This window comes from Cucurbita pepo, chromosome 4 (genome assembly GCF_057944985.1).
Source record: "Cucurbita pepo subsp. pepo isolate OVF chromosome 4, ASM5794498v1, whole genome shotgun sequence".
Lineage (NCBI taxonomy): Eukaryota > Viridiplantae > Streptophyta > Magnoliopsida > Cucurbitales > Cucurbitaceae > Cucurbita > Cucurbita pepo.
This window is the reverse complement of record NC_141801.1, coordinates 2,633,293-2,661,130: the sequence shown is the minus strand read 5'-3', so window position 1 is coordinate 2,661,130 and position 27,838 is coordinate 2,633,293. Positions and strand designations below refer to the sequence as shown.

Here is a 27,838-nt window from a genome sequence, read left to right as displayed (position 1 = left end):
TTCGACGAGTGTCCGTACACCTATAAATAAAACCCCGCACTAGCTTTTGAAGCCTCGCGCCCACCATCTCAACACAACTGCTCGCGCCATTTCTGCGGCACCTGAAATCCCTAAATCCTTTCGCCTTCTCTCCCTATTGACTCGCAGCTTCTATTTCTCTTGCATTCAACTCGATGATGACCGCTTTCCGTGTGCATTCCCCTGCTTCTCTCTGTTCTTTAATGGCGTTTTTTTTTTTTTCGTTTGTTTACCTTTATGAATTTCTTTTACCTTTGTTCATCCGTTGCTGTTGTGTATTCTCGCAGGTTTTTGAGTTTTTGAGCTGAATCATGGTTGTGAAGTCACGAGTTCTCCGCTCTGCTACTAATGGAGAGCTGCATTCTTCAGTAACTCCTGAGGAGAAGCCGAAGCGTGCTAAAGGAGCTACGCGTGGGCGGAAGAATGTTAAAGCTGCCGCAGTGAAGGGAGATGCAGAGGAGCCATCTCCTTCTCCTCAGAGGAGGACGAGTGCTCGAATCCAGATAAAACAGCTGGCTGAGAAGGAGCTCCTAGTGCGTCAAAGAGTAGAGATCCTTGATGAAACCGACAGTCCGAGCAAAAGGAAGAAGAAGAACGGTCCAGTAAGGAGTAAGCGTAACACTAAATCTAAAGATAAGGCCGTTGCTGTTCCGGTATCCAACGATGTCACTAAATCTAAAGACGGTGGAGCGAGCGAGCCAATGGAAGTGTGTGCGCTTGAAAAGAGTACAGCTGCTGACGAAGGTGGTCCGGCCAATGTGGTTGAGAAGAGTGACCATGCCAAGGTTAAGGAGACTCTTAGGTTGTTCAACAAGTACTATCTTCATTTTGTACAGGTTTGTCGCTTGGAAATGTCACTTCGTTTGGAGTTATTTCAAAATCTATGCACATGGAAGTTTATAGTCAGCTAACTTTTGGTTATTTTGTGTTCATTTAAACTAAAAGGAAGAGGAACAAAGGTGCAAAAAAGCTGAAGTAGCTCAAAAAGCTTCCAAAGGGTCAAAATCTAAGGTAGGCTTGTGTGTCAGCTTTTTATAATTCATGCAAGTCTTCCATATTTGTGTAATTCATGATCTAGTATCCAGGTTGAGAATGAATGATATCCATTACTCAGTTTGAGGGGCATAGTCAGTTTGATGGACATAGTCAAATTAAAGATTTAGTATTCAAATTTAGTATTCAAGCTGAGAATGAATGATACCCATTACTTAGTTTGAGGGGCATAGTCAGTTTGATGGACATAGTCAAATTGAAGATTTAGTATTCAAGCTGAGAATAAATGATATCTATTACTCAAATTGAGGGAGAGTATTGAAGGATTAGCTAGATATTTGTGTAATCCTTTATTGTTGTCTAGAATTTAGGATTTATTCAGATTTACGCACCTATTTAGCAATTTATTTGATATATTTAGATTTACTGGTACTTAGTATTGTGAGGATTTATTGTTATTGATATCTAGGATTTAGTTAACCTTTCTACAAGGAACATGTAACTCTGAAATTAATAAGAAAAATAGAAAGCTAATTTAGACTTGCAACATGGTATCATACCTTTTCTACTCTGGAAAATTTGATTCTATTTGCGTTATCTAACGGCCTAGATCCACCGCTAGCAGATATTGTCCTCTTTGAGCTTTCCCTTTCAGGCTTCCCTTCAAGGCTTTAAAACGCGTCTGCTAGGGGAAGGTTTCCACACCCTTATAAAGGGTGTTTTGTTCTCCTCCCCAACCAAGGTGGGACATCACAATCCACCCCCCTTTGGGGCCAGCGTCCTCGCTGGCACACTTTCCTTTCTCCAATCGATGTGACCCCCGCCAAATCCACCCCCCTTCGGGCCTCAACGTCCTTACTAGCACACCGTTTCGTGTCTACCCCTTTGGGGAACAGCCTCCTCGCTGGCACATAGTCCAGTGTCTGGCTCTAATACCATATGTAATGGCCCAGATTCACCGGTAGCAGATATTGTCCTCTTTGGGCTTTCCCTTTCGGGCTTCCCCTCAAGGCTTTAGAACGCGTTTGCTAGGGGAAGGTTTCCACACCCTTATAAAGGGTGTTTTGTTCTCCTCCCCAACCAAGGTGGGACATCACACGTTCCCACTTGATGCCTTGAACTCTTTTGTCAAGCCCACTTGCGATTTCTATTGCAACATCAGACAACGCCATTCAACAACAACAATAATGTGGCCCATTGCATAACAAAGGTAGGAGCCCAAGTGGGTTTGAAACCATGAAGTTTGTGCTTCTTTAAGGATCATTATTGTAGTTCCACGTGTTCCATCAATTTTTGGGAATCCAATTTTTTTAAGAAAGGCCCAACAAGCAAGATTTGAGGGAACCAAGGGTGTATTCACCATCATGTCAAAAAAATCTCAAGTCGTTCTTCCAATCGTCATCATATAACGTTAAATTACGAGATTCAGATTTGAAGTATTCAATAATTGAGGGAACCAAGGGTGTCAAGAGGAAGAAAAGGGGGTGACTACACTAGGATCTCCAAATTTGTAAGGTTGTACTCCAATGCGCAAATGGATGAATTAGAAGATACCTTAAGAAAGTCCACTACGAAAAGTGCACTGTTGTTGATGCTTCGATCTACCTAGCTGCTGTCTTCAAATACCTTGCCACAAAGGCTATGGAATTGGCCAGGAATGCAATGCGGGACAACAAGCAAAATAGGATAAACCCTAGGCATGTTCTTCTAGATGTGAAGATCAAGGGAATTACCATTGCAAGTGATATTCTTCCGAATACCAATCGGTTCTCTCTAAGAAGTGAGCACTAGAGAGGCAAATGACGCCCGTGGAAGTACTTCAAGTGGAGTGAGAACGAGAGAGGCAAGTAATGTCCTTGGAAGTGCTCCAAGAGGAATGAGCACGAGAGAAGCAAGCAACACCCATGGAGAAGTGTTCCAAGAAGAGTGAGCACGAGAGAGGCAAGGAACGGCACACCTGTGGAAGTGCTCCAAGGGATAGTATGCATGAGTTATGTGCTTTCACGACTTCAACTGATAGATGTGCTGACAAAAGAACTTCACAACTACTACTTCTTGATTGAGTAACCAAGCTAAGAATGAATGATATGAGGGGGAGTGTTGAAGGATTAGTCTTAGTTAGGAAATATTTGTATTGTTCATGAGTTAGTATCCAAGATGAGAATGAGTGATATCTATTACTCAGCTTGAGGGGGAGTGTCGAAGGGTTAGCCTTGTTAGGAGATATTTGTGTAGTCTCTTATTGTTATCTAGGATTTACCGTTACATTTATAGGGATTTATTTAGAGTTCGTGTTATCTTGTATGTAGAGATTTATTGTTACTTAGTATCTAGGGATATATTGGATTTATTAGATTTATTGTTACCCAGTATTTATTGTTACTAGTATCTAGGGCTTAGTTAGCCTTTCTCCCTAATAAAAAAAACAGCTAGCTAATTTGGACTTACTACAATTAATCTTTGGATTTGGATTCTTTTTGGGGTTTTAAATCATCCTCTCATTTCTATGTTCCGGATCATTTGGAACTGGCTCTCTTTGTGTCGGTAAAAGAATATTCGTCAAAGACAAATTACCACATGTTTTGTCATCATGATTTTCCGTATTTATCTTATTGCTTGAAATTTGTACAGAAGGCGGCTCCTGAAGAAGACACAAAAAGCAAACGCAAGCGGCCAGATTTGAAGGCAATCACAAAGGCAAGTTGTTATTGAACATGTCAAGCCTCTAGAACCTTTTTTCCTGTTGTTTGATTAATCATTATCCAACTTGTGCAGTGTTCAGTTGAAGATTCCACTAGTTATCTAGCATGAAATTTTGTTACTTGGCTTAATCTCCCTTTAACGTTTTAGTTCAGTGAGCTGGATTTTTTTTTGATTGATTAGCTATCTTTGCACATTTCTTAATAGTCTATCTCTCTAAGATACAGAAAAGTATTGAACACATTACAGAGGTATGATTCCTCCTGTTGGAATTAAGAAGATTAGGAGAGGAGAGAGAGGAGAGAGAGATCATTTTTGTTGTGGGGGGGGGGGGGGGGTGGATTTGGGATTTCGGGATTTCAATTTGCAATGGTAGATTTCAGATGTTCAATGTTTGTTTAGCTAGAAATAAAGAGTGCAGCTTGATCGTGGGGGAGGTTCTTTGGCATCTGCCCTTTCATGATAGAAGTTTGATTTTGTGGAAGACTAGCTTCTTTACAATCCTTTGGGACCTCGGTACAATAGGATTTTTAGGACTTTGGACAGATTTTTGGAGGAAGCACGATCAAATGTTGATTGAATGCTTCGATGTGGTGATAGTTTCCAAAACTGTAGGATATTAAATTTTAGGTAGATGACATCATGGCTTGAATCTATTCTCTCTAAGCTCTTTGTTATTTACATTGACTGATATGTGTCATGATAATGTTTGTCGGTGTGTTGCCTATAGCCGCGATCCCATTTTAAACCTTTTACCTTGATTTTTTTTGGTGCGTCTTTCATTCTAGGATAGTTATTTATTTCTTTGTAACATTGTTGGTATACAACTCTTCCCCACGTTGGATGTCTACACTTGCTAAATACAAATTGTCTCATAACGTATGATAAGGGGATACGACTTGTTGTTAAATCTTCCTACCTGGGTTATGCTTTCAAGGCTGTTGTTGTGTTAGCATATATTATCTACTTTCTTAAAATATTTTTCAGAGCTTTCTCTAACCCCATTTTCTAAGAGCGGGGGTAGAGGCTAGGAGATATGTGGCGATCCAATTGAGTTGTCTGTCTTACTTGAGAGCGAGAGTAAGTGTCGCACAGTCATTTCATGAATCCCAATGAAGTGTGATTGTGACACAAAGCCAATCCATGGTAGTTTGTAGCCTTATGGAGAAATATCACCACTAGAATCTTAGTAGAAAGCTTCTATTTCTGTCCTTGGTCCAAATTGATGTGTTTTCTATAGGTCTGATGCAAATATTTCTCTGCCTTGGTTGTGCATTTTATTTTCCTTTTTATTTATTTATTTTGTAAAGGAGAAACAATCTAATTTCATCGATATAATGAAATCTGCAAAGGGCTAATTGGCAACAAAAATCTCATCAAATTACCACTAATATCACCAAGAAAATAATTACAGAAGATTTATCAAGCTTGCACCGTATGTGTTAGCAAGTGCAAAATTATCTTGCTCGAATTTCTTCCCAATTTTCAGAGAGGCATACGTGCCTTTTATAATACAAAAGGTGAACAAGCAACCGATCAAAACTCACTATGAGGTCTCTTCCCTTTTAGAGCTATGGGCTCCATTTATTTTCTTCTTGATTGATGTTTCTAGCAACCCTTTTCCGTTAAGTATTTCTTCACTTGACTTGAAAGAGATTTTAGCCTTGTGGTGTTGGTATGACCAAATTTCCACATTGGCTAATTGTAAATCATTCTAGGCTCTTCTTAACAATTACTTGGAGGATTACTTGGAATGACCCTATAAAATTAAGTTTACTAATCATTCTAGACTCTTCTTAAAAATTCCTTGTAGGGATTACTTGGAATGACCCTATAAAGTTAAGTTTACTGAATATTAAGAGAATACGAAAGGACTGGGAAAAGAACCACATGTCAAGTTTCTTAAGAATTATTTGTAAGGTATTAGTTAGTATTTACCTGTTAGGGCCTTGTAAAGGTTAAGTCATCTTGTAACTCTTCTACTACGATGAGACTTGTCCAGTTCTATGACTAGGATCTATTTGACCCTCAAATGTAATTAAATTGTTAACAACTTGTTAACTATTTAATAGCTTCACTTGGAACTATCCCAATCAGGAAGAAACCAGACACAATGAGCTGACACGACCTCCTGCCATGACGAAGAATCCCATTAGGCTTATAGCTCAAAACCCTTTGGTGAATATATCTTATTCTCTATCATTAAACGTTTGGAGCCTCTTTCCATTTAATGTTTGTGTTCCTTGATTTTTGGTTATCATGGTAATGGGCTGTCTCAGTCACAAAGGCAGAATATGAAGGGCAGATCAAAGGTTTTCAGATTGGTAATGAAGGCTTGAGCATAAACCGCATAAACCACCTTCAGTTCGCAGATGACACAATCCTCTTTTCTGATTTGGTGAATGCCTCTTCCGAGACGGTAAAAACCTTCGAAGGATTCTCTAGATAAAATATCAATCTCCAAAAAACAGAGATCATGGGCATCAATATTAGCACAGAGATCATTGAAGAATTTGCTAGCATATATGGTTGTAAAAAGGGAGAATGACCGAATATGTACCTAGGACTACCTCTACAAGGAAATCACAAATTCTTTTCCTTCTGGAAGATTATTATTGAGAAAATAGAAAGAAGGTTGTCAACATGGTCATCACGTTATACTTCAAAAGGCGGAAGGCAAGCCACATTATCCAACCTCCCTACCCACTATATGTCTCTATTTGAAATGCCACAAAAAGTGGCCGCGGATATAGAAAGACTTTTCAGAAATTACTTGTGGAAAGATAGTGCACACCTTGTTCGTTGGAATATTATAAACCTCCCAACAGAAAAAGGAGGTCTCGGTCTTCTCTCGATAAGGAAGAAGAACACAGCTCTCCTCGCCAAATGGATATGGAGATATCATCATGAAGAAAAGGCCTTATGGCGCAATCTTATAAAGGCTAAATATACTCCTACATCAAACAAAGATCACCTCCCTCCATCTTCTACAAAAGGGCCTTGGAAGTACATAAAGAAACATCAAAATCTCATCACCCACCGAACTCGCCATAAGGTGGGGAATGGGGGAAGCACATCATTTTGGACCAACCCATGGATTGAAAACACCTCGCTAGCTTTGAAGTATCCACTTTTGTACAGACTTTCTCACAACAAAAAAGCCACGATTAAAGAAACGTGGAATGTTGTCAACAAATTTTGGGACTTGAAGCTTGGTAGGAATCTAAAGGATAATGAAGCAACGGAGTGGGCCGAATTAAGCCTTGACCTTGCCCATGTGGTATTGTCAAACAAAGAAGACTCACTAACTTGGCTCCCCAACGTTGTCGGGGTCTTTTCTACAAAATCCTTGATGATGGACATGAGGGAAAAAGTAGAAGCAATAAATCCCACGCTAGCAAAGACAATATGGAAAGGACATCAACCTAAAAAAGGTGAAGTTCTTCCTTTGGGAAATAGCGCATAAAGCCATCAGCACAAGTGAAAATCTTCAAAAAAGAATGCCTTACATCACTCTCTCTCCAAATTGGTGTCCACTATGCAAGAAAGCAAACGAATCACAAAGTCACTTGTTTATGCAATGCACATACACTCAAAATTTCTGGACAACGATTCTTAATATATTCGGATGGCATCTCACATTTCCTAGGGAGGTAAATGATTTTTTGGATATGGCCTTAACGTACCACCCTTTCAAGAACGCAAAAGCTCTATTATGGAAAAACCTCATCATGACTTTCTTTTGGAATCTGTGGAAAGAAAGAAATCAGAGAATATTTGCAGAAACGACATAGACCTACACAAAACTTTTTGACAATGTTGTTTACCAAGCTATATCTTGGTGTAAACTGTTTAATATTTTTACTTTCTATAGTTATACCTCCCTCATTGGAAATTGGGAAGGTTTTTTGTAAACATCATGGATTATACATCCCTCTTGAAAATTTCACTCATCAATGAAATTCACTTCTTAAAAAAAAAAATAAAAAATAAAAAAAAAAAAAAATAAAAAATAAAATAAAATAAAATTCAAGAGGACTATAGTCTACATTTTAAAAAGGGCCATTATTGTTTTTGAGGGTTACACGAATTAGGAGCTAGAAATCAGGGATTCTCCCAAATATTCTCCAAGTCCTGCAGGTCCTTGGAATTCTTTGTTCCTCTTCACTCAATCTAGTTAAGCATGGCCTTTACTGCATTATACCAAATCGCTTAGTTTTACCATCGAATGTTTACCTGAAAGTAAATGGAGCATGGTTTCATTACTAATTTTTGGAAAACACCATTGCAACTGAAGAGTCATCTCGTGAGTTGAAGATATCAGAAGATAAAGAATGATAAGATATAATGGATGAACCTAGTCTTCCAAAAAGTTCTTAGGCTTATGAGTCTGGAAAGTAAAGCGTAGGATGGTGATGTAAAGTTTCTTTCTTAAAAAAGTAATTATGCAAGCATGATAATGGAAAGTTTCTAATTTACTTTTATGTCCCCTCGCTCATTTTTCCTTTTTCTTGTTTCTAAAATCTGACAGATGATGGAGGCAAATGAAATTTTGAATCCTGAGAAAAGAATTGGCGACATTCCAGGTTGTTTTTTGCCCTAATTTTTTTTTAATACTTTTTTACTATTTCTTTGGCCTTGTTTTCGGTGTATGGATTAGAAGGGATCTTTGTGGTGCACATGTGAACTGTTTAGAGAATTGAATAACTATTTTTGTTACTTTTTTGAGGCAAAATCTACTTGGAACACACAAGGGCCATTCTTAAATTTGCCTTGGCTAGCTCCTCTGCTTGGACTATTTATTTTTGTAGGTTTCTCTTTTGTACTTTATTTGTCTGAATGAAAGTTAATCAAGGTAACAAATAATATAAATATATCGGAGTAACTAGCAATGACCATGCATGGTTCTTATTTAGGAAGAATTCTTCTCCAAGCTAATGAAATTAGTAGAAACACAATTAGAGTAAATTTTTCACGAGATCACTAAAATTGAAGGGATTTAGATATTCGAACATTCGTTTTTTATAATATCCGTTAGTATTTAGGTCACTTGTGCACACCTTGATTATTCTTACTAGACAATCGCTTGATTCCCCCACACTTTGTTTTCAAGGTAAGTTATAGGATACTAAATCTTAGGTTGGTGGCCACCATGATTTGAATCAACAATTCTTAATTCTTTAATAGTTTTGACTTGATATTCAAACATTTTAGGCATAACTTGATAATCATTGTTCCCAATTTTTTCTTATGATTTTGATATTCAGAAGTCCTTCCCTCTACTACCATTCTCTTTGAGAAACTAATAGAGATGAAAGAAATGGGTTTAACGTTACTTACATGGGAAAAATGCTTTATGGAGGAGACTTATAAGAGCTAAATATGGCTCAACAAATTATACAAAATTGTCTTCTCTTTCCTTTACTAATGGACCATGGAAGTTCACCATCAAACACCAAGGTCTTATCCCCAACCTCATCAGGTGGGGATGGAGGTGTTGCTCTATTTTGGACTAATCCTTGGGTCACTAGCCACCCCACCCTTTGTCTCAAGATATCCACGTCTTTATGGGCTCTTGCAATGAAAATTGGCTTTGGTATAATGAGTTCGGAATGCGACAAATAGTTTTTGGGATATACATCTTAGAAGGAATTTAAGGACAAGGAAGCTGTTGAGTGGGGTCAAATTGAGCCTATTCCTTACCCAGTAAAAGGTGATTCTTTGAGATGGCTCCCTAGTGTGGATGCATCCTTCTCCACAACATCCTTGCTATCTGATTTCCGAGGAAAAACAGTTATCCTGAATCCTACTTTGGTCCAAGAAATTTGGAAGGTAAGGTGCCAAAAAGGTGAAAATTTTTCCTTTTGCTCGTCATCGGCAAAAGAAAACATTTAGAGAAGAATGCCTTACTTGGCTTTGTCCCTAAGCTGGTGCCCTATGTGCAAAGAAAATGATGGAGAAGAATGCCTTGCTTGGCTTTGTCCCTAAGCTGGTGCCCTATGTGCAACGAAAATGATGAATGACGTAAACATTTATTCATTCCCAGTCTTTATGCTTGCAAATTATGGAGTTATCAAAGCCGTGGCTGGTATTTAACTTTCCCATGGGAGATAAAGGATTTCCTTAATACGGCTTTGTTGAGCTCTACTATATAAGAATCTCAGCAGGGTCTTTTTCTTGGATTCTTAAAAAGAACGAAATCAGAGGGTCTTATTAGAAAAGGAACAATCCCACAATAATCTATTTGATCTTGCTAGCTATATACCATGCTATTTTTAGGCCCTTTTAACTAATTGGGCCGGGTAGGGCCCCGGGCCTTAACCTCAAGAGCCGGGGTTCCAAAAGGAATTTGGGCATGCGGTTCTGGAGTTAAGTCCGTCCTTATGAAATATGAATGCTCGCCAAAATCATGTCTACATGCGTGTAAGATTAAAAATGGCTCAAAATGTACTATAGGAGGAGACATGTAACCACCATGGAGTTTATTGAGGTGTGTGCTTTTCACACTTCAACTGTCTAGTTAAAGATGGTGTGGCGTGAAACACAGATTTTTGTAGTGTGTGCACCTTACCCCAATAATTGGATGGTTCCGGATGGCCAATGTTAAGATGTTCCTATTACGGGTGGTAATGACAAATTGTTATCTTCAAAGGTGACTTGAACTCCAAATCGTAGATCTCATCTGAAAGAAAAACCTAATGGTTGTAGGAAAAATCTTGGTGCCTTGTACCATGTAGTCAATAAAGAGTCACGAGAAAAACACCATACCAATCTCTATCTACTCCCTAAAATAAAGAAGGTACAATATAAACTGTTGAAGGACACCATACCAATCTCTATCTACTCCCTAAAATAAAGAAGGTACAATATAAACTGTTGAAGGAAGGATTGATTTAAGGGAAAGTTGTGATGTGAAACAGTGGGCTTAATGTGAAACAATGGATGTAGGCTTAATGTGGGAAGTTGAATGAGTGGGCTATCCACTATTTCTGTATGTGAAATACTTACGGATGTGGGCTAATTCAGATGTGAAACAGAGGGCTTTGCTTGCAATGCTTGGGGTGAAATGTGGGATTTGAGTTGAAACGATGGGATTTGTGGTGCTTGTAGTGGAGTATGGAACAGTGGGACTTGCAATGCTTGCGGTGGAAGATGAGAAGGTGCCGAATGAAGAGAGGTTGACAACTATGAAGACTCCGACTGAACCTTGATCATGGTGGATGATTGAGCTATGGAGTCTTCATCAATTGAGTTAGAGTTTGGTTCTAATCAGATTTGCTAGAGTAGAAAAACACTGATACTATGTTACATGTCTGAATTATCTTGCTATTCTTTATGTCTGAATTATCTTGCTATTCTTTATATTTTTTTTAGAGAGATATGTGCCTTTTATAATATAGATAGAGGAACTAAATCCTAGACACTAGGTCATAATAAATCTAAATAAATCTCCCATATACTAGGTAACAATATAGATAAATTAGGGAGGTCAACTACTTCCCTTATTCCCTTAAATCAAGGCCATTTCCTCTGGCCTCAATAAAAACAATGTAACCCTTCCCTTATTCCCTTAAATCAAGGTCATTTCCTCAATAAAAACAATGTAACCGAAGGACTTATAACTAAGCTATTTACACTAACGTAGCTAATTTTCATGCTATAACAGGCATCAGTATTGGGCACCGGTTCTATTCAAGGGCTGAAATGGTAGCGGTTGGGTTTCACAGTCACTGGCTGAATGGAATTGATTATATGGGGATGTCATACAGCAAAATGGTAAAAGGAATCTACAATTTGTTTCATTTTACTATTAATTTGCATTATTAATATTATTGAGTTATTTTATTTTATTTTATTGGGTAAACGTACAGTAAGAAACACTAGGTTTGTTCATAGTTTTGCTTGGACTCATTTAGGGATGTTTGTTACACAGGTTATAGATATGGAAATGTAAAAGGCAAAGTTTCTAACGCACATCATATTGGCTTCTCAAAATTCATTGTTTTCTGCAAAGGAAATGTACATTGCATGGTGTTTAGCAATTCAAGCATTTGAATGCATTTATGTGCACATTTAAACAAAGTCATTCTAGTATGCTATGTCTAGTCTATGAAACTAAGTCATTATGAGGACGACTCTCTAAAATGTTATGAAAATAAGTCGTTACATTAAAAAGAAAACACAGAGTAATTGCCATGTGAGAAGAATATAGAAAGCTTTAAATTCTTGATGCTTAATGTAAGATTTGGATTACCTGGTTGATCGAATATTTCAAGGCAAGATCACTTGTTTGATATTCGAATCACTCTACAAGCAAGATCGATCATGTCAAGCTTGAATGATTCTAAGCATGCAACCTAAATTACATAGAATTACAAAAAAAAAAACATAGCCATTGGCTAAAGGAAAACACAAATGCTTATTTTACTTCAATTCCAAGTCTACTTTATAATTACAACATACATGGCTTTATATAGTCTCAAAATAAAAACCCTTAACCTTCCGCATTCCAAGAGTGGTAACTTTCATACTTTATGACCATTATTAGCCACTATGTAAATGTAACTTTAAAGTAAATAGAAAGTCTTAAAATACATTAATGAAATACCATAACTCTAAATTATCATCCACAAAAAATTTGTAACCATGTGAGAATAAAAGAAATCCATCTTCCTTGAAGTTCATATTGCATGATTGAGATGTCTTGGTTCATGCCAATAAGTTCCTTATCGTGAAAGAGGGATAGAAGTGACTCCATCACTAGTGAGCACTCTTTCTTTTTGACCTAGCCAATCTATATTTCAGAGGACATATTTGACTTTGTTGGACCATAAATTATTTTTCCCTTCTTGAACCTAGTTTGATCCAAACAAAAGAAGGCCGAACTCCAACATTTTTGAATATGAAGCAATACGATTTGCAAAACCATATATCCTTAGAATTGAAGGACTTACGGACAGTTATACAACCTACTGAACTGATCCTATTATTATTTAAGAAAAGTGGTAAACTATAAATCCTTCCAATATCAAGTTTTGCATCCATTCTCCTAATTTCCTCTTCAATTTGCTTTAATTTGTTTTTATCTCTTTGAAGTGTGATTAAGATGAACTATGTTTGCTTCCTTGTTTCTTCTCTCTTGGCTAACAAATTTTTTTCCCACTTCACACCGTATCCTCTCAAATAATTGATAGATGCACTTAATTTCTGTTTCTTCGATCAAGTCCTAAACCCCCTCTCTAATGTGGAAATGAAACCATAATTGTTATTTTTTGGTGGGCTTGTCTTTTATATGCCCTATATATCTTTTCATTTCTCTAATGAAAGCTCAGTTTTTTTCTTTTTTTTTTTTTTTTTTATAAAAAAAACTATATCCCATCTAACCAATTGCGATTTTGTTTTATAAATTATTATTAACAATTATGATGGATGGCTTGTAAAGGTGAAAAAATTGTGTATTTGAAATCATTACTCACAACTCCTTGATTTTGGATGATAGGTTATGTCAGTTTTCTTAAATAAAAACAAGCTATTTGTGCGAACAAAGTAGTAGTAAGGGACTTTTTGATGTAGGGTGTGGGGGTAGGTCAAGAGCACATGATTTTGTATAGAAAATTGAAATTAAATCTCTTTTATATGAAGAAAATACAAAATCCTCCTACGGAGGAAAAAAACCTTGAAGAAACTAAGATTTGCAAGAAATAGAAGGTAAACTAAAATAAAGGAAATTGAACATTCCTTTGAAGTTAGTTGAAAGTGGTATTTCGTAGCCAACTTGTCCCCTTCTGGTAATCATTTGATGCATCAGTACCTTGTTGGAAAATGAAGGATATGCATGCATCGATCTTCTCATTTATGGAATATTTGCAAACTTTAATATGTATTGTCTTATCATGTAGGATTGGATTTGAGCTATAGAGATGGTAGCCTTGGTGTCACATTAAAATCTTATAGGTGTTTTCTGCATTCCTATTATTTAGTGCATTAGTAGCTTGCTCTATTGTTTGAAAATGATGTCTTTTTGTTTATTGAATGTTTGCCAATTTTAATATGCTTTGTCATATCATGCAGGATTAATTTTTGTTTTTTTGGTAAGAAATTGAGCTTTCATTGAGAAATATGAAAGAAAAACAAAGACATAAAAAACAAGCCCAACAACGACCTAGAGTCCAAGAATTAACGATAGGAAGGCACTCCAAACCAACAAAATCAAATTAAGATTAATTGAAGCCTAAACCTCACCACCTCCCACACTTCATCACAAGACCTCTCAACCTCTCTAAAAACCCTGTTATTCCGGCTCAAGCCATATCCGACAAAATGGCAAAGAAACTTGCATGCCACAAGATTTTGCCCTTAAAGCAAAATGGTGAATCCAGAAGCACATTCTCCACCAAAGCAAAAAAGTCTCTGTTCTAAGCCAAACGTAATCCAAACTAATTCCACCACCAAACCCAAGGAGACTGAGAAAACTGGCAATACCACAACAAATGATCGAGATCCTTAGCCTGACATTTGCAAAGAATACACCACTACGGAAACAACATAAAGGAAGGGTTTCTTTGAACACGAGCCCAAAAGAGTTGACTCTCCCATGTAAAACCAGCCACACAATTTTTTTGTACCTTTTAAGAGGAGAAAGCGATCGTAGTTTGGGGTGGAGAAGAGACATACAACAAATGGAAAAAAGAGTTGTTAGAGAAACCCCTGGAAGCATCAGGGGTCTAAAACCTAGCGTCCCTTCAAAACTGTTTCAAGTATAAACTACCTTTCTCTCAATTCTTCATTTATTTTCAAAGAGATACATGTTCCTTTTATAATACAGAAAGACTTAAAAAATATTCATAGATACTAGGTAAAATTAAATCTAGCTAAATCCCTAAATTAGTTAAGAATACATTTAAATAAACTCCTAGATATTAGGTAATATTTTCTTTATTTAAAGGGATTACCTAAATATCTCTTAATTACACAAATATTTCTTAAATCAAGACCATTCCTTCAACACTCCCTCTCAAGTTCAGGAGCAGATATCATCCATTTCTAGCTTTGATGCAACTCATGAAACATTGAGTTGTGAAGTTTTTTTTTTTAATATATCTTCTAGTTGAATCTATGGGGTACATAACTAACACATACCATTCCTTTCTCCAATTTTTCCTTGATAATATGTCAATCAATTTCAATATGCTTTGTTTTATCATGTTGGATAGGATTATGTGCAATATTGATCGTTGGTTTTATTTTTGTCATAGTACAACTTTATTAGATCTTCTCCCTTAATTTATAAATCATCAAAGATCATCTTCAACCATAAGAGTCCATAGAACCATTGTGTAATAGCTTGAAATTTTTTGATCTGACAGATGATCTAGCCACCACATTTTTCTTATTACTAAATTACCTCCAACAAAAGTACAATACCCCGCAATAGATCTGCGGTCAACAATTGGTCCAACATAATCAGCGTCAATGTAAGCTTCCAATGCAAAGGAATTGTTCCATTTGAACAAAATTCCTTTTCTTGAAGTTCCTTTTAGGTAACGTAACACTCTATATGCTGCTTGAAGGTGAGGTTTTTGTGGATCATGCATGAATTGGCTAATTTCACTTACTATCCGATGTCTAGTCTAGTGTAAGTTAGATATACAAGTCTCCCCACTAGCTTCTAGTACATTTCTACGTTAACTACAGGTTCTTTTGACTCCCCCAATTTCTAATGTGGATCCATCGGTGTTGGTAGGTTTACATTCGCTTTTCCCTCCAATCAATAAATTCATCACATATTTTTGTTGTGATTCGAAAATGTCCTAAGCTGAATAGCTACTTCAAAGCCGAGGAAGTACTTTAGTCTTCCATGTTTTTGATCTCAAATTCTTTCATTAATTTCCTTCTAAGATCAATTTTTGTTGAGATATGATTCAAAATGAAGATATGATTCAGAGTAGTAGAGATATGATTCAAATATTCAAACTATGAGATTTTTAGGAGATTGTTAGTAGATTTAAATTCTTTCTAGATTTCGATGATTTACTATTTCTGGTCCAGTGTATAAGCTATAAATACTGGAATTGTGTAAGCCTCTAAGCATTGAGTCAGTAGACAATAATAAAGCATCGCAGCATTCATCTATTCTTATCTCTTCACTATCCCTCTTTCCAACAATTTTGGTATCAGAGCCAAGTTCGTTCGACACGAGGGCGAGTGATTATTTTCTTTCACAAAACAAAAATGGCAGTAGCTGGTTTTTCTTCCTCTGCACCGTTGTTACCAATCTTTAATGGTGAGAAATATGAGTGGTGGAGCATCAAGATGAAGACCTTGCTCAGATCGTAGGAGCTATGGGACTTGGTGGAGCACGGGTTTGTTGATCTATTAGAACCCACAATAGAAGAAAAGGAGAGACTAAGAGAAACCAAGAAAAACGATGCCAAGGCTTTATTCATTATTCAGCAAGCAGTTCATGAGACTATCTTTTCACGAATTGCAGCAGCAATCACATCAAAGCAAGCATGGTCAATTCTGCAGAAAGAGTTTCAGGGAGATTCAAAAGTCATAAGAGTGAAATTGCAATCTCTAAGACGTGATTTTGAAACTCTGCTCATGACGAATGGCGAATCAATTGCTGATTTTTTGTCCAGAACAATGGCAATAGTCAGTCAGATGCGCACCTATGGAGAGAAAATTTCAGACGAAACAATTGTTGCAAAGGTGTTGAGAAGCTTAACTTCAAAGTTTGACCATGTGGTGGCTGCCATAGAAGAAGCTAATGATCTATCCATACTCTCCGTTGATGAATTGATGGGCTCGCTTCAGGCTCATGAGGCAAGAATCAACAGAGCATCAGAAAGGAACGAAGAAAAGGCACTACAAGTGAAGGAGACAACCAACAACGAAAACAACGAAAGAGAAAATATTCATTTAGCAGGTAGAAGTCGTGGAAGAGGAGGATTTCGCAGCTTCCATGGTGGTCGTGATAACAAGGGTAGATGGAGAAGTGATAGACAGAGACAATTCAATGAACAAAGGAATGTCATACAATGTTACTATTGCAGAAGGTATGGGCACACAAAATCTGATTGTTGGTATAAAAAAAAACAAATGAATTTTGCAGCAGAGAATGAAGAAGAAGAAGAAAAGCTGCTTATGGCGTGCATGGATACTAATCCAAGAAAAGGTGACTTATGGTTTGTTGATAGTGGATGCTCGAACCATATGACAGGCACCAAATCCTTATTCAAAGAGCTTGATGAGACACAAAAAATTAAGGTGCAACTTGGAAACACAAAAGAGATGCAAGTTGAGGGAAAAGGTACGGTGAAAGTCGAAACCAGTCATGGTAAGATAAAACAATTAGATAATGTTCAATTTGTACCTGATTTAGGGTATAATTTATTGAGTGTTGGACAATTGATGACTAGAGGACATTCAGTTCTATTTGATGACAACACATGTGTCATTACACATAAAAAATCAGGTCATAAAGTTCAAATTGCCATGACTTCAAATAAGATGTTTCCACTTGATATTTCTAACATGGAGGATTTTGCTCTTGCTGCTAGCACGAAAGATGACTCAACATTATGGTAGAAGAGATGCAGTCCATTGAGAAAAATGGAACATGGGAGATGGTTGACTTACCAAACGAAAAAAATGCAATCAATTTGAAATGGGTGTTCAAGACAAAATATGCACCAGATGGAAGCATACAAAAGCATAAGGCCCGTCTTGTAGCAAAAGGGTATGCACAACAACAAGGTATAGATTTTGAAGAAACTTTTTCTCCAGTAGCTCGTTTTGAAACTGTAAGAACTATTCTAGCATTAGCAGCAGAATTGCGGTGGCCAGTTTATCAGTTTGATGTTAAGTCAGCATTTCTTAACGGAGATTTACAAGAAGAGGTTTATGTAGCACAACCAGAAGGATTCATAAAGAAGGACAAAGAAACAAAGGTATACAAGTTGAGAAAGGCACTATACGGATTAAAGCAGGCCCCTCGAGCTTGGTACAACAAGATTGATGGGTATTTTCAAAAGAAAGGATACATGAGAAGTGAGAATGAGCCTACTTTATATGTGAAGAAGGAAGGTAAAAGTGATTTTATCATTATTTGCCTCTATGTTGACGATATTATTTACACTAGCTCTTCTAACTCTCTTTTGGATAAATTTAAGTCTCAAATGAGGAGTGAATTTGAGATGTCAGATATGGGTCTATTGCACTATTTTCTTGGTCTTGAAGTATATCAAGTTGAAGATGGAATTTTTATTTCACAAAGAAAATATGCCAAAGATATTATGAGTAAATTTGGTATACTTAATTGTAAGCCTGCAGCTACACCTATGAATATTAATGAGAAATTACAACATGATGATGGAGCAGAAATGACAGATGCTAGAAGGTTCAGGAGCTTGGTTGGCGGACTGATTTACTTAACTCACACACGACCCGACATTGCATTTCCTGTTGGTATTATTTCTAAGTTTATGCAACATCCTTCAAAGGTTCATTATGGAGCAGCAAAAAGAGTCTTACGTTACATTGCCGGAACTATGGAGTATGGAATTTGGTATTCTAAATCCTCTAATTTCAAACTATATGGATTCACTGATAGTGATTGGGCAGGATCATTAGATGATAGACGAAGCATTTCAGCCAATGTTTTCACTTTAGGGTTAGGAGCGATCACTTGGAGCTCAAAGAAACAAGCAACAGTGGCGTTGTCAACATCAGAAGCAGAATATGTTACAGCAACTTCAGCAGCGTGTCAAGCCATTTGGCTAAGAAGAATGTTAGCTGATCTTCAACAAGAGCAAAAAGGGGCAACAAAGATATTTTGTGATAATAAAGCAACTATTTCTATGACAAAGAACCCAGCGTTTCACAGTAGAACAAAACATATTGAACTTCGACATCACTATATTCGTGATCTTGTTGCAGACGAAGAAATTGTCTTGGAATATTGTAACACCGATGAACAGCTAGCAGACATACTTACCAAGGCTTTGTCAAAAGAAAAGTTTTGCTACTTCAGACGATTACTTGGCATTTGCAACTTTGAATCAAGGGGGAGTCTTGAGATATGATTCAAAATGAAGATATGATTCAGAGTAGTAGAGATATGATTCAAATATTCAAACTATGAGATTTTTAGGAGATTGTTAGTAGATTTAAATTCTTTCTAGATTTCGATGATTTACTATTTCTGGTCCAGTGTATAAGCTATAAATACTGGAATTGTGTAAGCCTCTAAGCATTGAGTCAGTAGACAATAATAAAGCATCGCAGCATTCATCTATTCTTATCTCTTCACTATCCCTCTTTCCAACAATTTTTTCTTTTTCATTATCTCTAATGACTATGATGTCATCGACATGCACTAGAAGCATTATAACTCCCCTTGTTTCTAAGTGCTTGATAAAGAAGAGTGATCTCCTTGACTTTGCTTATATCCATAGTCTTTCATTACCTTTGTGAATCTTCCAAACCACACATTTGATGATTGTTTTAGTCCGTACAAGGTCTTTCTCAATTTTCATACTTACTTTTGTGTTTTCAAATCCTAGAGGAATGTCCATGTAGATTTCCTCATCTTTTGCATCATACTGTGTGAGCTACCAATTTAGGTTGGCAGCGAAGGATAACAATATTCTTACAGTGTTCATCCTTGCAACTAGGGCAAATGTTTCTTCATTATTTTATACATTCAGAACAAATGTTTTCTTCATTGTTTTATAACCAAATTTATATGACTTCTGACTTTTTCCTTAAAAAAACGATCACAAAAGAAATATAAGGTGATGTCTTTTTATGTGGAAAGGAACCCGACACAAACAGGCCCAAAATCATTTAGAACTGTCATATAAATGTGCAAGGAGAAAGGACTAAATATAAAGATGAAAATTAGTGCAAGATATTTGAAACAAAGGCGATCATTTAATTTTTGTTTTTGTCTCTTTTATACGTTCTAATTATCTAATATCCCTTACGTTCTAATGTCTAAAATATTAATTGGCTGACTTCAGAGTAAGGTTTTCCACTAGGATTAGGACCTCTTATTTGGATGATTATTCATGACAGTTTCTTAGGTGCTTTTTTAAATAAATGCAGTATAGTAATTACTCCTTCCCAGTTGCGGTGTCCATAGTTTTGTCGGGCATGTATGAGGATGACTTGGATAATGCTGAGGACGTTGTTTACACTGGTCAAGGTGGGCAAGATTTAACTGGCAATAAGCGTCAGATCCGGGATCAAGTAATGGAACGTGGTAATTTGGCTCTGAAGGTGTGTACCTCAGGTTTTTTTAGATATAACTCTCTTGGCCTTTGATCTTGTGTAACCTGAATTGGTCCAGATAGTAAATGAAATCTATGGATTACGTAGTTTTTCTTATGATTTCAGAGGAAGGTGAAAAGTATATTTGATCAAATGGTAAATTGTTACAAGTTACAAAACAAAGGTTGCAGAACTGGGGATTGGTTTATTTGGAAAGATACTAAAAGGGAGTTGCTAATAGAGTTTTCTTTGAATTTTTTTTTTTTTTGGAAAGAATTTTGGAGTTCAAAATTATAGGTTTGAGTTGAACTAACATCATTAAAACGTTTATCTACAGTTCTTGAGAATGTGTATACCTAAAGTCATTAAGTCTGTTTGTGAATATGTTTTTTGAGAATGGGATGAAAATTTTACTTTTTGAAAATATTTTGGCTAAAACCTCTTCTCCCAAATCTCTCTTTCCTTGAATTTATATTTTATACATCTTTGAATGATGGTGATCTTTTTCTCAGCTTCTCTGTTGAGTTGAAAATTTTCGTCTGAAAGTGTTATTTTTTTTATGAAAAAAGTTGTTTTCTTCAGTGTTGGATATTCTAAAAGATGTTCGCATTGTGGCTTTTTTTCTTTTGACTCTTGCTTTTCCTAATTATAATTTTTTACTCAACTATTCCTCAGATCCTTTCATTGTCATAATCTTTTATTGTCTGATTTAATCCTCTGGAAGTTTGTTGTCCTTTTTGCTGCTTAAGGTAGTCTAGAGTGGGACTGCAATTAGGAATCTTAAAAAAATATATTTTATATATTATTTTGTTGTTTTTGATGTCCTCCATGAAGACTACTTTTCTAACTTTGTTCCCCAATCTACACATTTGATTATAGTGAAAAAAATTTCTGTTGCATTTGCTTTAAAATTTGGTTAGTTCGAAGTTTAGTTCTTTGTCTGACTGGTTCTCCACTAATCCAGAACTGTATTGAGCAAGCTGTCCCAGTTAGAGTGCTCCGGGGGCATGAATCTGCAAGTAGTTACTGTGGGAAACTTTACACATATGATGGCTTGTACAAGGTATTTTTTTCAAAAGAAATATTTTGGGGATTTTTTATAAAAGAAATATTTTGGGGTTTTTTTTTTCGTTTGTTCAATAGTCACATGACATAGATGTATTGTTGCAAGTATAAATTATCTTGCTTGATTTACATATTAACTTCTAGAGAGGTTCATATGCCCTTTTATAATACAGGACTATCTAAATTCCTAAATTCTAGGTAACAATAAATTTGAATAAATCCCTAGATCCTAGGCAACGATAAATCAAATCCTTAAATACTAGGTAGCAATACGGATAAATTAGGGAGGTCAACTAATTCTCTTATTTAGTGGGATTAGATATAATATCTCCTAATTTAAGGCTAGGAATTATACCGATATTTCTTAAATGAAGGTCATTCTTTCAACATTCTCCCTCGAGTTGAGGAATAGATATCATCCATTTCTAGCTTGAGTACTAACTCATGAAACACTAAACTTTTTAGTCTTTTTGTTAGTATATTTGCTTGTTGTAGCTGTTATGCACAAAACGAACGCATACTGATAGCTGATTTCTCCTTGACAAAATATCGACCAATTTCAATATGTTTTGTCCTATCGTGTTGGACATAGTTATGTGCAATATTGATAGCTGATTTGTTGTCAAAGTACAACTTTAGCGGTTCATCTCCTTTAACTGGTTAGGATTATCTTTAAACATAGAAGTTCACATAGCCCTTGTGCAATCGCTCGAAATTTTGATTTGGCAGGTGATCTAGCCACCACATTTTGCTTTTTACTTTTCCACCCATAGTAGATCTTTTGTCTGCTATTGATCCAGCATAGTCAGCGTTGGTGTAAGCTTCTAATGCAAGGGTTGTTCCGTTTGAATAAAATTCTTTTTCCTGAAGTTCCTTTTAGGTAACATAATACTCTATATGTTGCTTGAAGGTGAGGCTCGCGCGGATCATGAATGAATTGGCTAATTACACTCGCTGAGTAAATATTTCTAGATGAGTGTGAGATAGATATATAAGCCTTCCTACTAGTCTCTAGTACATTTCTCTGTTCACCACAAGTTCTCTATGAGTTTTTGTGGTAAAACCCTTTGTAATTATCTATTAGGACTCATTTTACCAGATTGGAGGCTCTCTTTGTAGATTGCTTCCTTTTTTGTAGATTTTCTTTTCGCATGCCCTTGTATTCCTTCATTTTTTTCTTAATGAAATTTCGGCTATGAATAAAAAGTAAATGCAATTTTTAGATTGTTATATTGGATTTACTGGAGTGGATATTATGGAATTCTGTTGATGCAAGTTATTTTAATGCTTCTTATCTCTACCTCGCACCCTAGGCTGTTGACCTTTTTTGTGTGTTTATAATGCATTCACTTGTTTCTTATTAGAAAACATTATTTTAATCTTCTTATGACATGTAGATATGTTTATTATTCAATTGATGCAGTACTTCGTATTTCACAGGTTATACAGTATTGGGCAGAAAAAGGTATTTCTGGGTTTACTGTGTTTAAATTTCGTCTTAGGCGGATTGAAGGACAGTCATTGTTGACGACGAACCAGGTCTATACTTCTCTTATTTAATAGTAGTCTTGTTTTGAAGAATTTTTATGACTTGTTATGTTACAATTCTACTTCCGTAAGGTGCATTCTTTATCTTTTGCAATTAGCTCCATATTTGAATTATATCAAGCGGAGTTCAAGTAGAAACTCCTTTGGTTCGGACCCTTTTTCCCATGTAGATAGTTTTTATCCTTCCATTTTCCTCCAATGAAACGTCCCCCTGTTTCTATTAGAAAAACTCAAATTGCTATCATGCTTACTCCTTACCTATCTGTCAACCCAAACCATAGCGAAGAATGTTGAAATTTCATTACATTTGGCAACTTCTATTCTAACTAATCATGATCTTTGTTGTCGAATTAGAAGCCTTTGTGCAATTCACTTATGATCTCAATAAAGCTACTTAGAATCACATTTAGCTATTTTACTCACCATTTTCTCTTTCCTCGGCCTATTTGTTTGATTTCCTTTTCTGTTGTCACAGCGTACATTTCTTTTTCCCTAATTTAATTGTCTAGGTTAATGCAAGATTGAGATTTCCTAATGCGATTTATTGAACATATGTTTACTGAATAGAGGTGAGATATTTTTCGGTCTGTGCTCTTGTGACAGGTTCAATTTGTTTATGGTCGAGTTCCCAAGTCAGTTTCAGAAATACGTGGGTACGAACTTAAATAGCTGATAAAGATGCTAAGACATTACACTTCAGGGTATTTTTAAAATGTAAGGATCCTTTTCTGTGCGTTTTTGTTTAAATTTAAATTGTCCTTAGGTTGGTGTGTGAGGATATCACTGGGAGTCAAGAGGATATTCCAATTCCAGCTACCAATTTGGTTGACGATCCACCGGTTGCACCTACAGGCAAGTAAAACAACAAATTTTATTTGATCTCACTATGTTGTTTGATCAATGTCTTACACTTGGTTTGGATACTTTTGTAGTAGATTGATACTTTGTCTGGTACATTTGAAGTTTTTTCATGTGCCTGTTCTCTGCCTAGGCTGGGTCCTTTAAAATTTTTTCATTTGAAGTTTTGTATGACACAATGACGAAAATATGATGTCTGAATATAATATTTTTTTCATCCTTATATTTGGCCTTATATATTTTTTTTTCATTCAAGAACTTTTGGTGTTCAACAGTTAATAAAGGATGTTTGATATTATTCTTTGGCATATTTGATTTCTACCATATCATGAAAATATGCATTCGAATCTCCCATTAAGTTTTCTGCATGCTTCAAGTGTTGGGACAATTTCTATTCTGAATGTTTGCTCTTGAATGATTTCAGGTTTCACTTATTGTAAATCTATTAAAGTTGGACACGGTGTGAAACTTCCTTCAAATGCTAATGGATGTGACTGTAGTGGATCATGCATATCTTCAAGGACTTGTTCATGTGCTAAGCTTAATGGATTAGACTTCCCATATGTGCATCGTGATGGTGGAAGGTCTGGATCCATTAAATCTTGATCAGATATATTGAAATCTCTCTAGCTTGGATATTTTTATCATGAATCTGAGGGTGAGTTCTTATAATGTTAGACTTATAGAAGCCAAGGATGTAGTTTACGAATGCGGTCCGAATTGTGGTTGTGGTCCTGGTTGTGTGAATCGAACTTCACAGAGGGGTATCAAATATCGTCTTGAGGTTCGGATGTTGCATCTAGTTACAATATTCCTAATTTTTCTTTCCAATTATGATCAGTGAGTCAGATTTTAAATGATTTAAATCAAATATTGTATCTTTTGTGAGCAGGTTTTTCGAACACCAAAGAAAGGATGGGCTGTAAGGTCATGGGATTTTATACCTTCTGGTGCACCTGTTTGTGAATACACAGGAATACTTTCAAGGACAGATGATCTTGATCACGTATCTGAGAATAATTATATCTTCGACATCGATTGCTTGCAAACAATTAGAGGCTTCGGTGGACGAATGGTACCATGCAAGATGCCTTAGATGAACTTTTTTTCACGAGAATAAAATCTTTGACAAAGCATATATTTTTAGAAATGGGAAGGAATGAGGATGAATCCCCATCTGCATTATTGTGCCTTTTAAAATAATTCTACATTGTTGAAGAATTGTCTATTTAAAAATATGAAGGTGGGATAGGGGTTCTGTGCATGGAGTTTGCTTGAATATTTTTGCTTATCTCATTTGCAATAATAACACGACAATCAATTAAAAATCTGTTAGAATTCTCATTTTTGTCCACTGTGACTCCTTTCATATGGGACAAAGGTGAGAGATTCGTTTTCGTCCTTGACCATTGTCTTCAAATAAGGGAGAAGAAAGAGGATCTTCCATCTCAGACTAGCAGATATTGTCCTCTTTAGACTTTCCCTTTTGAGCTTTCCCTCAAAGTTTTTAAAACGTGTTTGGGTAGATTGTGAGATCGCACATCAATGGAAACCTCCCCCTGGCTGACGCGTTTTAAAAATCTTGAGGGAAAGCTCGAAAGGGAAAGCCCAAAAAGGACAATATCTGCGATGGGCTTGAGCTACAAAAACTTTTATCTGTTATGGGAATGCTCTTTTATCCTGCAAATTTGGTGGAGGCTTTTTCAAATATTTGGGATAATATACACCCTTCCCAGTATTGTGCCTCGAATTATTTATACCCTTCTTATTCCTCCTTACTTCAAAGGAAAATCTAAGGTTCTTTTGTCTTATGCAAGTAAAGCAACCTCTAAATTTGTTTGGATAGGAAGGGGTAGATAAGTGGTCCGAGAAGAACAAATAGATTGAGACCATTATTGGATAAATTGAAATTGAATGTTGAAATGTTCATACAAATCTCTAAAATTCTATTTTCAGTTTGTCTCTCTTTTATTACCATGATATTCAAACATGTTTTATTTTTTCTGTTCTTGTAGAGGCGTTCAAGAGATGCATCTTTACCAGCAAACAATTCTGTTGATGGAATAGATGATCAAAGATCTGAAAGTGTGCCAGAGTTCTGCGTTGATGCTTGTTCCACTGGAAATATTGCAAGGTTTATCAATCATAGTTGTGAACCGAATCTTTTTGTCCAATGTGTATTGAGCTCACACCATGACATCAAACTTGCTCGAGTGGTATTATTTGCCGCAGAAAACATACCACCCCTCCAGGTTTTTTGACTTGTCTGTTTCTTGCTCTTGCTTCCAAATTTTAATGCGTGTTAATATTTCCAAAATTTGTTTGGAGGAGATCATTTTTATTTATTGAGAGTGGTAGGTAGCAGTATGATTGAAAATTAGGAAAAATAGAGCTCCTCTCTCATCTTTAATTTGTCTATGATACTATCTTCATTTGTTTCGACAAGGAGTTTGTCCTCATCTTGAACCACATCTTAACTTTCTTTGAGTTCTTGTCGGGGGCTTAATATCTATACCCAAAATTGCAAAATTTTGGGTTTAAATTGTGATCCAGATAAAGTGTGTTGGTGAGCTATTTAAGCATCCCTCATAGTCATAATCTGAGAGCTCTTCCTTTTTTTGAGTCCCGCAATTGAGAAGGCGCGAAAGAGACTTGCTAACTTGAAGTTAAATTTCTGTGAAAGATTGACCACTCGATCTTATTTAAGCAGCCTAGTTAGATGAGATACTCGTATTTGACCTTTTTTGGTCATAAATGTGGGCAGGTCAAAATTAGTGAGGTTTGTGGGTTGGATCTGGTTGAGTCGGGGCATTTTTATACTCAACCCAATTGTTTGGGTTGTAATTTTTCAACCTAAACATCCCTCTTATTAAATAATAAACTCAACACTACGTGTTGATGTGAATGGAGACAACTGAGAGATATTCTTACCAAAGTCTTAAGTGGAGCAAAGATAAATTCTCAATACACCAAGCATGGTTGACATATTTTCTCCAACTTGACGAGGGTATTATAATATGTATAGTCTTAAATTCTCAATGCTTGGACGAGGGTATTATAATATGTATAGTCTTAAATTCTCAATGCACCAAGCTGAGCATGGTTGACATATTTTCTCCAACTTGATGAGGGTATTATAATATGTATGATGATGGTATTATAATATGTATTATATGTATAGTCTGATGGCTAATTTAGGGAATGATCCTGAGTTTATAAGTAAGGAATACATTTCTATTGGTATGAGACCTTTTGGGGAGCCCAAAGCAAAGCGATGAGAGCTTATGCTCAAAGGGGACAATATCATACCATTGTGGAGAGTGATTCCTAACATGGTATTAGAGTCATGCCCTTAACTTAGCCATGTCAATAGAAGCCTCAAATGTCGAACAAAGAAATTGTGAGCCTCGAAGGTGTAGTTAAAAGTGACTCAAGTTTTGGACAAAGGGTGTACTTTGTTCGAGGACTCTAGAGAAGGAGTTGAGCCTCGATTAAGAGGAGGTTGTTTGAGAGCTCCATAGGCCTCATGAGAGACTCTATAGTGTACTTTGTTCGAGGAGAGGATTGTTGAGAACTGTTGGGAGAGAGTCCCACATTGGCTAATTTAGGGAATGATCATGGGTTTATAAGTAAGGAATACATCTCCATTGGTATGAGGCATTTTGGGGAAGCCCAAAGCAAGGCCATAAGAACTTATGCTCAAAGTGGACGAGATCATATCATTATGGAGTGTCGTGATTCCTAACATAGTCGTCATATATATATATATATATATATATATATATATATATATATATATATATATATATATATATATATATATATATATATATATATAGTGTGCGTGTGTATTTTTTTTTTTTTTTTTGTGTGGCTATTTGCCTTCTGATGAAAAAATTTAGAATATCAAACCTTTGTTACTTAATTGCAGGAACTGACTTACGACTATGGCTATGCACTTGATAGCGTGTATGGTTCAGATGGGAAGATAAAACAGATGCCTTGCTTCTGTGGTGCAACCGAGTGTAGGAAACGCCTGTTTTAGTCTATAGGACGGCCTTCAACATTATCACCACTGTAACCTCCCTATCCTTTTTTGTTCGTTTGTTTTTAAAAATTTTTGCCTCAAGAATCAATCTTTTCAGCTTCTTCTCATCCCCTATTCCATCATCAAACTCACTTCACCTTGTTCATATCTGCTCTCCCATTTCTAGGTACATCTATACGTCCACATCGACCCGCCCCTCAAAACTATATTTTGATTTTACTCGTCGAGAAAAGTTGTACATACATTTTTTAAGGTGAAATTAGTGAAGTTGAAATACGTTACACCAATCTGTCTTGGACATTTCTAATATAATGTTTATCGATCTTAGCTGAA

General features: G+C 36.2%; 1 protein-coding gene across 5 annotated transcripts; it reads left to right on the top strand.

Annotated features, from left to right (window-relative positions):
• Positions 1 to 37: 37 nt before the first annotated feature.
• Positions 38 to 27,838, top strand: LOC111793253 (histone-lysine N-methyltransferase, H3 lysine-9 specific SUVH4). 5 transcript variants are annotated; one of them, XM_023675046.2, is made up of 17 exons: positions 38 to 189; positions 306 to 854; positions 964 to 1,029; positions 3,643 to 3,708; positions 8,243 to 8,297; positions 11,378 to 11,487; positions 19,822 to 19,995; positions 20,951 to 21,049; positions 22,492 to 22,590; positions 23,203 to 23,252; positions 23,363 to 23,451; positions 23,882 to 24,041; positions 24,136 to 24,241; positions 24,350 to 24,532; positions 25,473 to 25,709; positions 27,389 to 27,534; positions 27,672 to 27,838. In XM_023675046.2, the coding sequence occupies exons 2-16, from the start codon at positions 330 to 332 to the stop codon at positions 27,500 to 27,502; spliced, it is 2,133 nt and encodes a 710-aa protein (XP_023530814.1). In that variant the 5' UTR covers positions 38 to 189; positions 306 to 329; the 3' UTR covers positions 27,503 to 27,534; positions 27,672 to 27,838. The 5 variants fall into 5 exon arrangements, with proteins under 5 accessions (XP_023530814.1, XP_023530816.1, XP_086979633.1 ...); XM_023675048.2 differs by having other exon boundaries at positions 3,646 to 3,708; positions 27,389 to 27,838; XM_023675047.2 differs by having other exon boundaries at positions 42 to 191; positions 27,389 to 27,838.

Bases quoted from the DNA above. Each gene is read 5' to 3' on its own strand.
- LOC111793253 (XM_023675046.2), top strand. From the start codon at position 330: ATGGTTGTGAAGTCACGAGTTCTCCGCTCTGCTACTAATGGAGAGCTG. The intron at 855-963 runs GTTTGTCGCTTG...TTAAACTAAAAG, and splicing joins ACTATCTTCATTTTGTACAG to GAAGAGGAACAAAGGTGCAA. The intron at 22,591-23,202 runs GTCTATACTTCT...CTCTTGTGACAG, and splicing joins CATTGTTGACGACGAACCAG to GTTCAATTTGTTTATGGTCG.